Genomic DNA, 12,523 nt, shown 5'->3' on the forward strand with positions numbered 1-12,523 from the left:
CTCCACTATTTGCTAAATTTTATTTAATGAGTACATGTCACTTTTATTTATCTTGTTTTTATTATTGAAAATGTGGTATGAGTTTCTCCCTACCAAGGCAAAAGATATATTCCTACATATTTTAACATTGTTTTGGTAGGGGAAAAACTCATATCATGTTTTCAATAATAAAAACAACTAAGATAAATAAAAGTAACATGTACTCATTAAATAAAATTTAGCAAATAGTGGAGAATAAGGGAAACAAAACTGCCACAATCACTAAAAGTAACTCAGTTTAATATTTTGAATATTTTATACTATCTATAGATTTAAAAATGGAACTAACCACATGTATGTATAACTCTGAATTCTGCTATTTTTCAAAGATAAATTCAACCTTTAACCATATAGCTAACTTGACCTTGAAGGCTAGCAAATTTGCTCTCTTCTGTTTTACAGTATTCATTTTCTATTTCCATGTGAAAAACTGCATTTTATTTGCTTCTTTTACTGTGCATCAGCTCAGTTCAGTTCAGTTCAGTCGCTCACTCGTGTCCGACTCTTTGCGACCCTATGGACTGCAGCATGCCAGGCCTCGTTGTCCATCACCAACTCCTGGAGTTTAGTCAAACTCATGTCCATTGAGTCAGTGATGCCATCCAACCATCTCATCCTCTGTCGTCCCCTTCTCTTCCCACCTTCAATCTTTCCCAGCATCAGGGTATTTTCCAATGAGTCAGTTCTTCACATCAGGTGGTCAAAGTATTGGAGTTTCAGCATCAGTCCTTCCAATGAATATTCAGAATTGATTCCCTTTCGGATGGACTGGTTGGATCTCCTTGCAGTCCAAGGGACTCTCAAGAGTCTTCTCCAACACCACAGTTCAAAAGCATCAATTCTTTGGTGCTCAGCTTTCTTTATAGCCCAACCCTCACATCCACACAGGACCACTGGGAAAACCAATAGCTTTGACTATGGACCTTTGTTGGCAAAGTAATGTCTCTGCTTTTTAATACTCCGTCTAGGTTGGTCATAACTTTTATTCCAAGTAGCAAGCATCTTTCAATTTCATGGCTGCAGTCACCATCTGCAGTGATTTTGAAGCCCCCAAAAATAAAGTCTCTCACTGTTTCCATTGTTTCCCCATCTATTTGCCATGAAGTGATGGGACCAGATGCCATGGTCTTGTTTTCTGAATGTTGAGCTTTAAGCCAACTTTTTCCACTCTCCTCTTTCACTTTCATCAAGAAGCTCTTTAGTTCTTCTTCGCTTTCTGCCATAAGGATGGTGTCATCTGCATATCTGAGGTTAGTGATATTTCTCCCGGCAATCTTGATTCCAGCTTGTGCTTCTTCCAGCCCAGCGTTTCTCATGATGTACTCTGCGTATAAGTTAAATAAGCAGGGTGACAATACACAGCCTTGACGTACTCCTTTTCCTATTTGGAACCAGTCTGTTGTTCCATGTCCAGTTCTAACTGTTGCTTCCTGACCTGCATACAGTTTTCTCAGGAGGCAGGTCAGGTGGTCTGGTATTCCCATCTCTTTAAGATGAAAAAAAAAAAAAAACATCAGCTCAAGTCCTTATTAAAATTAAAGAGTTGGTCTTTTCAGGTGGAGCAGTGCTTGATGGTGGGGACAGGGCCCGGGCAGTCCAGCAGCGCTGGGAACGCCTACAGGAATGTCCACCCAGGGCTGGGCTCACCAAGGACTCTGCAGTAGCGGGGCCAGCAGGAAGGTGTGAGCACCTGTTGTGATCTTCACCAAGGGAGTGCCTGAAAGGATGTGGAGACTGGGGAGTGGGCGATACAGTAGGTTTTTAGGACCCTAGAGGTGTTGAGGTGTGCTGAAAAGCACGTCTTCACTGTCCTGTATCAGCTGTGGGGTTTGCAAAAGTCCCTTATCTCCCTGAGCTTCAGTTTCCTTTGTGGTAAAGCAGCGGATAACAACTCAACCTTTGCAAAGTTGGTGTGAGGAGTCAATGAAGTAACATGGGAAGCGCCTGGTTGTTTTTTTTTTTCTTGATTTAAAACAACAAAAAGAGCTATGACTCCAAATGCAGCCATGGGTTGTGCTTGGTGAAGCCAAGAGTTTGAGTATTTGAAGGTGGACTACAGGGGCTTCGGAATGTTCCAGAAATGAAATGAATTGAGACTACTCCTTCACAGCACTTGAACAGGGGGATGAGAAGGTGACTGTCTCCTAAGAGAGTACAGAAGAAGCTGCATCCGCAGGAGATGGAATTCAGAGCAGAGATTAATGGGGCTTCCCGGGTGTGGCACAAGCCCCCTAGGAAGATGGAGGGTGAGGAGGAGGGGCTGTGGGAGGCAAGGATTTCTCTGGCTCTGTGGCCTAATTAGGTCTCCCTGCCTCCACCCGCCCACGCCCAGGGCTCAGTCCTGAACCCAGCCCTCTCCCTGGGCTCTACAGTGGGCGCCCAGCCCAGCCCCTCGGGGTCAGTCCTTCTCACCCATCACTCCCCGGATCCAGTCCACATAGTCGAGCACTTTGGTGTAGAAGCCGTACCCCTCGCCACACCCGATGCCCCAGGACACGATGCCCGTGGCCACCCAGCGCCGGGTGCGATCGTCCCACACCACGAAGGCGCCGCCGCTGTCCCCTTGGCAGACACTCTGCGGCCGCGTCTGGTCCCCGGCGCAGAACATGCCATCGGTGAATGCCTCGGGCCTCTGCCTCTCCCGGAGCCAGGCCTCGCAGGCTGCCCTCGGGCCACGGGCAGCCGCGAGTACTTGAGCTTGGTGCTCAGCCAGTCCATCTCCACGCCGAAGCCGCTGACGTAGCCCCACCGGCCGGGCCGGTACAGGGCCTCGCGGTCCGGCAGGCAGACTGGGAGGAGGTGGGGGCCTAGGGGGACGCTGCGCTCCAGCTCCAGGAGCGCGATGTCTCCGTGGAAGTCATGGGGCTCCTCCTGATGGTAGTCTGGGTGCACGACCACGCGGCGCACGGGGTGGCGGCCCAGCTCCAGCATCTGGTCTGTGTCCGTGTGGCCCAGGAACACCTGGGCGCTCCGGTTCCTCCGGAGCAAAATGCTGTCCTTGGGGTAGATGGTGTGGGCTGCGGTGAGAACCCAGCGGTCGCCCAGCAGGGCCCCGCCGCCCCTGCCATAGATGCTGGTGAGGGCCTGCCAGGGGAAGCTGCCCAGCTCAGCTCTGGAGGCGCCAAGGGACTCCTGGGTCTGGGAAATGGGGACCACCGGCCGTCCACAGACTGAGAGAGAGGAGGGGTAAAGTCAGCGCTGTATCAAGAGACGCTTATTGAAAACCTGCTTCTGCAACCTCCTCTTCCTCCTCAGGCATTTTTACAGCTGCTTTTTAATTTTCACCTTTATTTATTTACTTATTTGGCTTCACCATGCAGGCATGTAGGATCTTAGTTCCCTGACCAGGGATCGAACCCGTGCTCTGTGTAGTGGAAGTGCAGATTCTTAACCAGTTGCACCCCTTTTTTCCTAAGCCACTGTTTTAGACTTCCTGCCACCTTCTTTGAACAATATCGTGCAGCAAGGAGCATTTGTCTGTGGTGTCTCCTGTCTATTTGTGTGTCATTTCTGTATTTTTGACATCTCCCCCTCCCAGAGCACGAGGTCAGGCTGCCCCTAGAGCTTTCTGTGGCTCTGGAGTAAAACCTGACAAAAGTACTAAGATTGGGTTAGAAAGGCAATGTTTGACTGAGTTTCAAAAATGGTGGATCTGAGGGAATTCCCTGGTGGTCCACTGGTTAGGCTTCTGTGCTTTCACTGCCATGGCAATTCCATTCGGTCCCTGGTCATTGAACTAAGATCCCACAAGCTGAATGAGTCAAAAACTTAAAAACAAAACCAAATAGACGACCAGCCAACAATGCTAGATCTGAACCGCCCTCTGTTGCTGGTAGGAATGTAAAGTGGTTCAACCGCTGTGGAAAACTGTGCGGCCATTCCTCAAAAAGGCAAGCACAGAGTTAGTGTGTGAGCCAGCAATGCCACTCCTAGGTCTATACCCAAGAGAACTAAAGGTGTTCTCGCTGTGGCAATACCCATAAAAGGCAGAAAAGTGTAAATGACCCAAATGTCAACCCGCCGCTGAATGGATAAACAAAGTGCTTTGTCTGCACAGTGGAATTCTATTCAGCCATGAGGAGGAACGGGATCCTGACACGCGCTGCAGCGCGGGTGAACCTGGAAAGCATCACACTAACTGCGAGAAGCCAGGCACAAAAGCCATTATAGGATTCCCTTGAGATGCCATGTCTGGAACAGGCAAGTCCACAGAGATAGAAAGTGGTTAGTGGTTGCCAGAGGACTGGGAGAAGGTAGAGTTGGAGTCTCTTTTGGGGATGATGGAAATGTTCTAGAATAAGTGGTAACGGTTGCACAAATCATGAACATGCTAAAAATGACTGAATTGTGCACTTCAGTGATTTTTATGTTATATGAACTTTACATTACACACACAAAAAATGCTTTAAAACTATGCTAGGCTTTCAGGCACTATAGCATCAAGGTAGGGAGATATTTGGGGGAAGAGAGCCTGTCGTGTATCCTTAAAGCAGACCATATCTGCTTTATGAAAACCCAATAGAGGGTTTTCTCTTATTTCAGCTCATCTGTTTCTCTTCCTCTTTCATTTTCCATCTGATTAGCTTATTTATGGCTTTTCCTTTCCGGGTTATCCTTTGACCCTCAAGATTAAGGGGTGAGCTCCTTGCTTCTCCTTTTCTGGGCCTTCTTGGTTTCCCTTTCCTTCCTCACTTTCTGCTTTTCCTTCCCCCTTTCTATTCTAAGGCCGTCTGGCACCCACAGGCCCAAACGCAGCTGAGGCCCTTCTGGGAAGCGGCTGTCTTCATGGCACCACAGGTGCCCACTCACCAGGCACACAGCGGGGAGCCTCCTCCCTTTTCTGGGTCTGCTTCCAGGGCACCTGGGCAGTGCAAGTGAGTGTCCCTGAGGAGTGAAACGAGGGAGGCAGAGAATAGGCTCAGAGCTGGGAGGTAGGGGCTGAAAGAGGCCTCAGGTCTCTCAGGGGTGGGAGGGGAGTAAGACAGGCAGGAGCTGAATCCTCTGCAGATGGGGACTCACCTGAGGGCTTGGCCTCGTAATAGGGCTCCTGGCAGCAGCTCTGGATCTCAGTGGGGTTGTCTCCAGGTGTGGGGATGGCCTTGGGGCCCCCAGTGGCCTGGTTGATGGGCTGAGTATAATTCACAGCTATAGGAAAACAGCAGTCATTAGTACGGAGAACAGAATTGCAAACTGGCAACCCAGGGATTGAATCTGGTCTGTGGCCATATTTAGTTTGACCTGCACAGTCTTTTGGAAATTTTTATTTTTTTATTTATTTGGCATTGCATCACAGCTTGGAGGATCTTAGTTCCCCGACCCGGGATTAAACCCAGATCCTCAACAGTGAAGGCATCAAGTCCTAACCACTGGATCACAGGGAATTCCCAGCACAGTCTTTTCTTTTTTTAAACATTTGAATTATTTGAATTGTTTTTCACCAATCAGATTGTTAATGCTAAAAAGTTTGAAAATAACTGTGAAATTAGGGAAGGGGAAACAGACATTTTTCATATGTGGTTAGTGGGAGTGTAAATTAGTAAAACTTTTGTAAGGAAATTTAGCAATATCAAAATTAAAATTGCACACATTTTTCAATTTTTTATTTCTAGGAATTTATCCTCAAGCATGTGCTCAATAATGTATATAAGAAGATATTCAGAGCAGTACTCTTCGTAGGATCTAACTATCTATCAGTGAAAGACTGATTAAATATACTATGATGCATCAATAAAGGAATATTGTATGGTCTTTATAGAGAACCAGGCAATGCTAATTGCCTAAATCCTGGTGGTGCAGTGGTTCGGACTCAGCACTTTCACTGCCAGGGCCTGAGTTTGATCTCTGGTCAGGGAGCTAAGATCCCGCAAGCTACAAGGTATGGCATATATGTATATATATATATGTTTAATTGAATGAAAAAGGGCAAATTTAAAACATCGTGACTAGTATGCAACACACACACACCACAGTACTTGTATTCGAGGAGCCTAGAATGCCTTTGGAAGAATACCCAGGGAACAGAACAGGGTCATTTTTGGGCAAGGGAGCCAGGGACTAAGGGCCAGAGATCAGAGGAAGATTATTTTTATTGAAAATTTTACTCACGGGCATGTCTTATGTTTCAAAAAGCCTGAGGTTACCATTTGTAAATCTAGAATTTCACTTAAAAATCTGAATTTTCAGCTTCTGTTAAAATATGAGATGATCTGCCAGCACTGGGCCTGTCAATCTGCAGGGAAAAAATGGAGCTGAGCTGGTGCCCCAGGTACCAGGCTACTCACCAGAGGGCAGGCTGGGCAGCAAGGGGCTAAGCCCCAGTGTCCCAAACCCCCAGTCTCAGCTTCCACTGGTCACTTCAAGATACCAGGGAGGGCTTCCCTAGTGTTCCAGTGGTTAAGAATCTGCCTTACAATGCAGGCAACATGAGTTGGATCCCTGGTTGAGGAAGATCCCACATACCACGGAGCAACTAAGTCCATGCACCACAACTATTGAGCCCATGTTCCTTCCACAATAAGAGAAGCCACCGCAGCAAGAAGCCCAAGCACCGCAACTGGAGAGTAGCCCCCCTCGCTGCAACTACAGAAAGCTGGCATGCATCAGTGAAGACCCAGCACAAAAAAAAAAAAAAAAAAGATACTGGGGCCAGGGCTGTGGGCAGGGACTTCCCTCCCTGCACCCTGGGGGGCACCCTCACCCACGGCTTGGTAGAGAGCCAGGAAGCCCTTGTGGAGGCCTGGGGTCTTGTCTTCAGAGGCTGGTGCACTGAAGGTCAGCCGCAAACTGTTCCCTGAGGACACAAACTCCCTCTGACCAGGGGGCCTGCCCAGCAGGGAGCCCTGTTGCCCGCAGAACTGGCCAAGATCCATCCCACTGGCTGTGAGCTGCAAGGGGAGGGGGTAGGCATGTGTGGGGTAAACCTGACCACCCATGGTCATAGGGTCATGTCAGAGTGTGGACCCCAGCCCCACTTTGAAGGTTCTGCACACTGTTGGGGTTTGGAAGCTGTATCACCTCCTGGAAACTTCCTTAACTCAGTTCCTGTTCCATTTCTGATTCCCAAGTTTCTTCAATCTATGATCAGATATCTAGCCGATTTCTTTAGCCTGCCATAGTTACATCATACAGCCCACCTTATTTCAAGAATTGAAATGGAAACTTAATAACTGGATTGTACAATGTTATGGATGGAAGTTCATAACATTGTACCAGAGGCTGTGATCAAAATCATTCCCAAGAAAAAGAAACGCAAAAAGGCAAAATGGTTGTCTGAGGAGGCCTTACAAATAGCTGAGAAAAGAAGAGAAGCGAAAGGCAAAAGAGAAAAGGAAAGATATACCCATCTGAGTGCAGAATTTCAAAGAATAGCAAGGACAGATAAGACAGCCTTCCTAAGTGAAGAATGCAAAGAAATAGAGGAAAACAATAGAATGGGAAAGACTAGAGATCTCTTCAAGAAAATTAGAGATACCAAGGGAATATTTCATAAAAAGATGGGCACAATCAAGGACAGAAATGGTATGGACCTAACTGAAGCAGAAGATATTAAGATGAGGTGGAAAGAATGCACAGAAGAAATATACAAAAAAGATCTTCATGACCCAGATAACCATGATGGTGTGATTGCTCACCTACAGCAAGACATCCTGGAATGTGAAGTCAAGTGGGCCTTAGGAAGCATCACTATGAACAAAGCTAGTGGAAGTGATGGAATTCCAGTTGAGCTATTTCAAATTCTGAAAGATGATGCTGTGGAAGTGCTGCACTCAATATGCTAGCAAATTTGGAAAACTCAGCAGTGGCCACAGGACTGGAAAAGGTCAGTTTTCATTCCAATCCCAAAGAAAGGCAATGCCAAAGAATGCTCAAACTACCGCACAATTGCACTCATCTCACACACTAGTAAAATAATCCAAGCCAGGCTTCAGCAGTATGTGAACCGTGAACTTCCAAATGTTCAAGCTGGTTTTAGAAAAGGCAGAAGAACCAGAATCTGCTGGATCATTGAAAAAGCAAGAGAGTTCCAGAAAAACATCTATTTCTGCTTTATTGATTATGCCAAAGCCTTTGACTGTGTGGATCACAATAAACCGTGGAAAATTCTTCAAGAGATGGGAATACCAGACCACCTCACCTGCCTCTTGAGAAACGTATATGCAGGTCAAGAAGCAATAGAACTGGACATGGAACAACAGACTGGTTCCAAATAGGAAAAGGAGTACGTCAAGGCTGTATATTATCACCCTGCTTATTTAACTTCTATGCAGAGTGCATCATGAGAAACACTGGACTGGAAGAAGCATAAGCTGGAATCAAGATTGCTGGGAGAAATATCACTAACCTCAGATATGCAGATGACAGCACCCTTATGGCAGAAAGCGAAAATGAACAAAGAAGAACCTCTTGATGAAAGTGAAAGAAGAGAGTGAAAACTCTGGCTTAAAACTCAACATTTAAAAAAATTAGATCATGGCGTCTGGTCCCACTACTTCATGGCAGGGACTAAAAAGCCTCTTGATGAAAGTGAAAGAGGAGAGTGAAAAAGTTGGCTCTTTTTAAATGTTAAAGCTAAACATTCAGAAAACCAGATACCAGATAAGATCATGGTATCTGGTCCCATCACTTCATGGCAAACAGATGTGGAAACAGTGTCAGACTTTATCTTTTTGGGCTCCAAAATCACTGCAGATGGTGATTGCAGCCATGAAATTAAAAGACGCTTACTTCTTGGAAGGAAAGTTATGACCAACCTAGATAGCATATTGAAAAGCAGAGATATTACCTTGCCAACAAAGGTCCATCTAGTCAAGGCTATGGTTTTTCCAGTAGTCACGTATGGATGTGAGAGTTGGATTGTGAAGAAAGCTGAGTGCCGAAGAATTGATGCTTTTGAACTGTGGTGTTGGAGAAGACTCTTGAGAGTCCCTGGGACTGCAAGGAGATCCAACCAGTCCATTCTGAAGGAGATCAGTCCTGGGATTTCTTTGGAAGGAATGATGCTAAAGCTGAAACTCCAATACTTTGGCCACCTCATGCGAAGAGTTGACTCATTGGAAAAGACCCTGATGCTGGGAGGGATTGGGGGCAGGGGGAGAAGGGGATTACAGAGGATGAGATGGCTGGATGGCATCACCAACTTGATGGACATGAGTTTGAGTGAACTCCGGGAGTTGGTGATGGACAGGGAGGCCTGGTGTGCTGCGATTCATGGGGTCACAAAGAGTCGGACATGACTGAGTGACTGAACTGAACTGAGGCATCAACAGTATGTGAACTGAGAACTTCCAGATGTTCAAGGTGGAGTTAGAAAAGGCAGAGGAACCAGATATCAAATAGCCAACATCTGTTGGATCATAGAAAAAGTAAAAGAATTCCAGAAAACCATCTACTTCTTCTTTATTGACTATACCAAAGTCTTTGACTCTGTGGATCACAACAAACTCTGGAACATTCTTAAAGCAATGGGAATACCAGACCACCTTACCTGCCTCCTGAGAAACCTGTATGGAGGTCAAGAAGGAACAGTTAGAACTGGACATGGAACAATGGACTGGTTCCAAACTGGGAAAGGAGTAAGTCAAGGCTGTATATTGTCACCCCACTTATTTAACTTCTAAGAGTACATCATGTGAAATGCCAGGCTGGATGAAGCACAAGGTGGAATCAAGATTGCCAGGAGAAATATCAATAACCTCAGATATGCAGATGACACCACCCTTATGGCAGAAAGCGAAAATGAACAAAGAAGAAGCTCTTGATGAAAGTGAAAGAGGAGAGTGAAAAATCTGGCTTAAAACTCAACATTTAAAAAACTAAGATCATGGCATCCGGTCCCACCATTTCATGGCAAATAGATGGGGGAACAATGGAAACAGTGACAGATTTTATTTTTGGGGGCTCCAAAATCACTGCAGATGGTGACTACAGGCATGAAATTAAAATATGCTTGCTCTTTGGAAGAAAAGCTATGACCAACCTAGACAGCATATTAAAAAGCTGAGACATTATCTTGCCAACAAAGATCTGTCTACTCAAAGCTATGATTTTTTCCAGTAGTCATGTGTGGATGTGACAGTCGGACCATAAAGAAAGGCTGAGCACCGAAGAATTGATGCTTTTGAACTGTGTTGTTGGAGAAGACTCTTGAGAGTCCCTTGGACTGAAAGGAGATCAAACCAGTCAATCCTAAATGAAATCAAACCTGAATATTCATTGGAAGGACTGATGATGAAGCTCCAATATTCTGGCCACCTGATGTGAAGAACTGACTCATTGGATAAGATGCTAATGCTGGGAAAGGTTGAAGGCAGGAGAAGAAGGGGACAATAGAGGATGAGATGGTTGGAAGGGATCACTGACTCAATGGACATGAGTTTGAGCAAGCTGAGGGAGTTGGTGATGGACAGGGAGGCCTGGCGTGCTGCAGTCCATGGGATCGCAGAGTCCGATGCGACTGAGCAATTTAACTGAACTGAACATCCGGCTCCTGAGCCCGACAGTGCAGGCACACAACATGCTTGATGATGCACTTTTAATGACTGATGTGTGAGTTCTTGCTTTCAACTCTAGGGATTTGCAGTGTTTGTGTGTCCCTTGGTGAGGCTTCCTGACCTGTGGCCTTCTCTCTTGTTGGTGGGGCCCAGATGGCAGGGTGCACAGGTAAGCATGGGCCCTCAGCTGGGAGACCCGGCCTCCCGGGTAAGCCTCGAGTTTCAGGCCCTGGCCCCCTCCCACTGCCCTGGGCCTCCAGCAGGGGCCCTCCCCATGTGGAGTCCCTCCAGAACCCCACCCAGCTCACTGTGACAGAGTCCCGCTCACAGTCCGGGGATGGCTCCAGGTCAAAGTCCTGGAACAGGAGCCTCACAACATAGCCCTCTGGAGCCTCGATGTCCGTGGAGCTCTCCTGGCCTTTGACGTATGGCTCCGGGTACCCAGGGGACGTCAGCTTCTGGGGCAGCCACTGGGCCAGGAGCACCACGGATCCCTGCGTGGGGAAAGCCTGGAGGACGCCCCAGAGGAGGAACCACCACCTGGGAGTGGGCCAGGGCAGATGCGGCTGCGTGCCTGTGGCCTGCGGCCTGTGGAGACATGAGGGGGCAGGCGGTGCTAAGAGCTGAGAGGCCTGGGCACCTCTGTCCACACTCTTACGGCTCCTCCTGCCCCAATTCCTTCAGCCCCTGGTCAGCCTGTACTTGGACTGTGGATTTTCCACTACTGCCTACCTCCCTGGAGAGGCCCATCCAAGCAGGGGCTGCTTTCTGTCTGCTTCAGCGAACCCCAGCCCACCCTGGCGTCTGGTGAGCCTAGAGGTTACAAATGAGAGACATTTAAATATGATAGTGTCCTGGCTGGAGCTTTAGCCAGCACACCCCAGGGCAGGTTGCTGGAGGCTATATGTGTGTGTGTGTGTGTATGTGAGCATGCACATCTGTCCCAGGGTGCCTTGCCCATGTCCCCAAACTTCTCTCAGCCTCTCTGGCCTCCAATCTCCTCAGCCTCTCCAGCCTCCCCAGCCTCCTCTGCCTCTCCAGACTCCCCAGCTTCCTCTGCCTCTCCAGCCTCCTCAGCCTCTTCAGCCTCCTCAGCCTCCCCAGCCTCTTCTCCCTCTCCAGCCTCCCCAGCCTCCCCAGTCTCTCCAGCCTCCCCAGCCTCCTCAGCCTCCCCAGCCTCTTCTCCCTCTCCAGCCTCCCCAGCCTCCTCAGCCTCCTTAGCCTCCCCAGCCTCTTCTCCCTCTCCAGCCTCCCCAGCCTCCTCAGTCTCTCCAGCCTCCCCAGCCTCCTCAGCCTCCCCAGCCTCTTCTCCCTCTCCAGCCTCCCCAGCCTCTTCTCCCTCTCCAGCCTCCCCAGCCTCCTCAGTCTCTCCAGCCTCCCCAGCCTCCTCAGCCTCCCCAGCCTCTCCAGCCTCCTCAGCCTCCCCAGCCTCTTCTCCCTCTCCAGCCTCCCCAGCCTCTTCTCCCTCATCAGCCTCCTCAGCCTCTCCAGCCTCCCCAGCCTCTTCTCCCTCTCCAGCCTCTCCAGCCTCCTCAGTCTCTCCAGCCTCTCCAGCCTCCTCAGCCTCCCCAGTCTCTCCAGCCCCTCCAGGCACACTCACATGTTGCCTGGGCAGCGGGTGGAGTGAGGCTTCCCCAGAGACAGTTCCCGCAACTTTGAGACCAGGCATCTGGAACTCGACATCTGAGCCCTGAGAGGACTTGGCCCGAGCCAGGGAACAGGAAGTGGGGCTTGAGAAGGCCTGTGGGGGAGGAGGGAGAAGTTACTGGAAATGAGTTGAGTAATTCTCCTCAGTTCCCTTTTCTCTAGTTCTCTGGGTTGAGCGCCACCTTCTGTCTGATTCAAGAATAGCTCACCTACCCCAAAGCAGAGGAAAAACAGCTCCACAACCGCCCTGGCCCGGAGAGGCCATCAGGGGTGGGTGGGTGCACTCACTCTAGTCTTTTTCGCACTGTTTAATTTTTACTGTGTGCGTGTCTCACACTCGGTAGGAT

General features: G+C 48.5%; 1 protein-coding gene across 1 annotated transcript; it reads right to left on the reverse strand.

Moving 5' to 3' along the window:
• Window positions 1–222: 222 nt before the first annotated feature.
• LOC102268042 (complement C1r subcomponent-like protein) lies at window positions 223–12,250 on the reverse strand. Its single transcript, XM_070371840.1, is given in 7 exon segments — window positions 223–2,712; window positions 2,715–3,209; window positions 4,849–4,923; window positions 5,059–5,184; window positions 6,737–6,923; window positions 10,838–11,117; window positions 12,130–12,250. Coding segments are annotated over 7 exon segments (1,521 nt in total). The 5' UTR covers window positions 12,213–12,250; the 3' UTR covers window positions 223–2,437.
• Window positions 12,251–12,523: the final 273 nt, after the last annotated feature.

Source organism: Bos mutus, chromosome 5 (genome assembly GCF_027580195.1).
Source record: "Bos mutus isolate GX-2022 chromosome 5, NWIPB_WYAK_1.1, whole genome shotgun sequence".
NCBI classification, from domain to species: Eukaryota; Metazoa; Chordata; class Mammalia; order Artiodactyla; family Bovidae; genus Bos; species Bos mutus.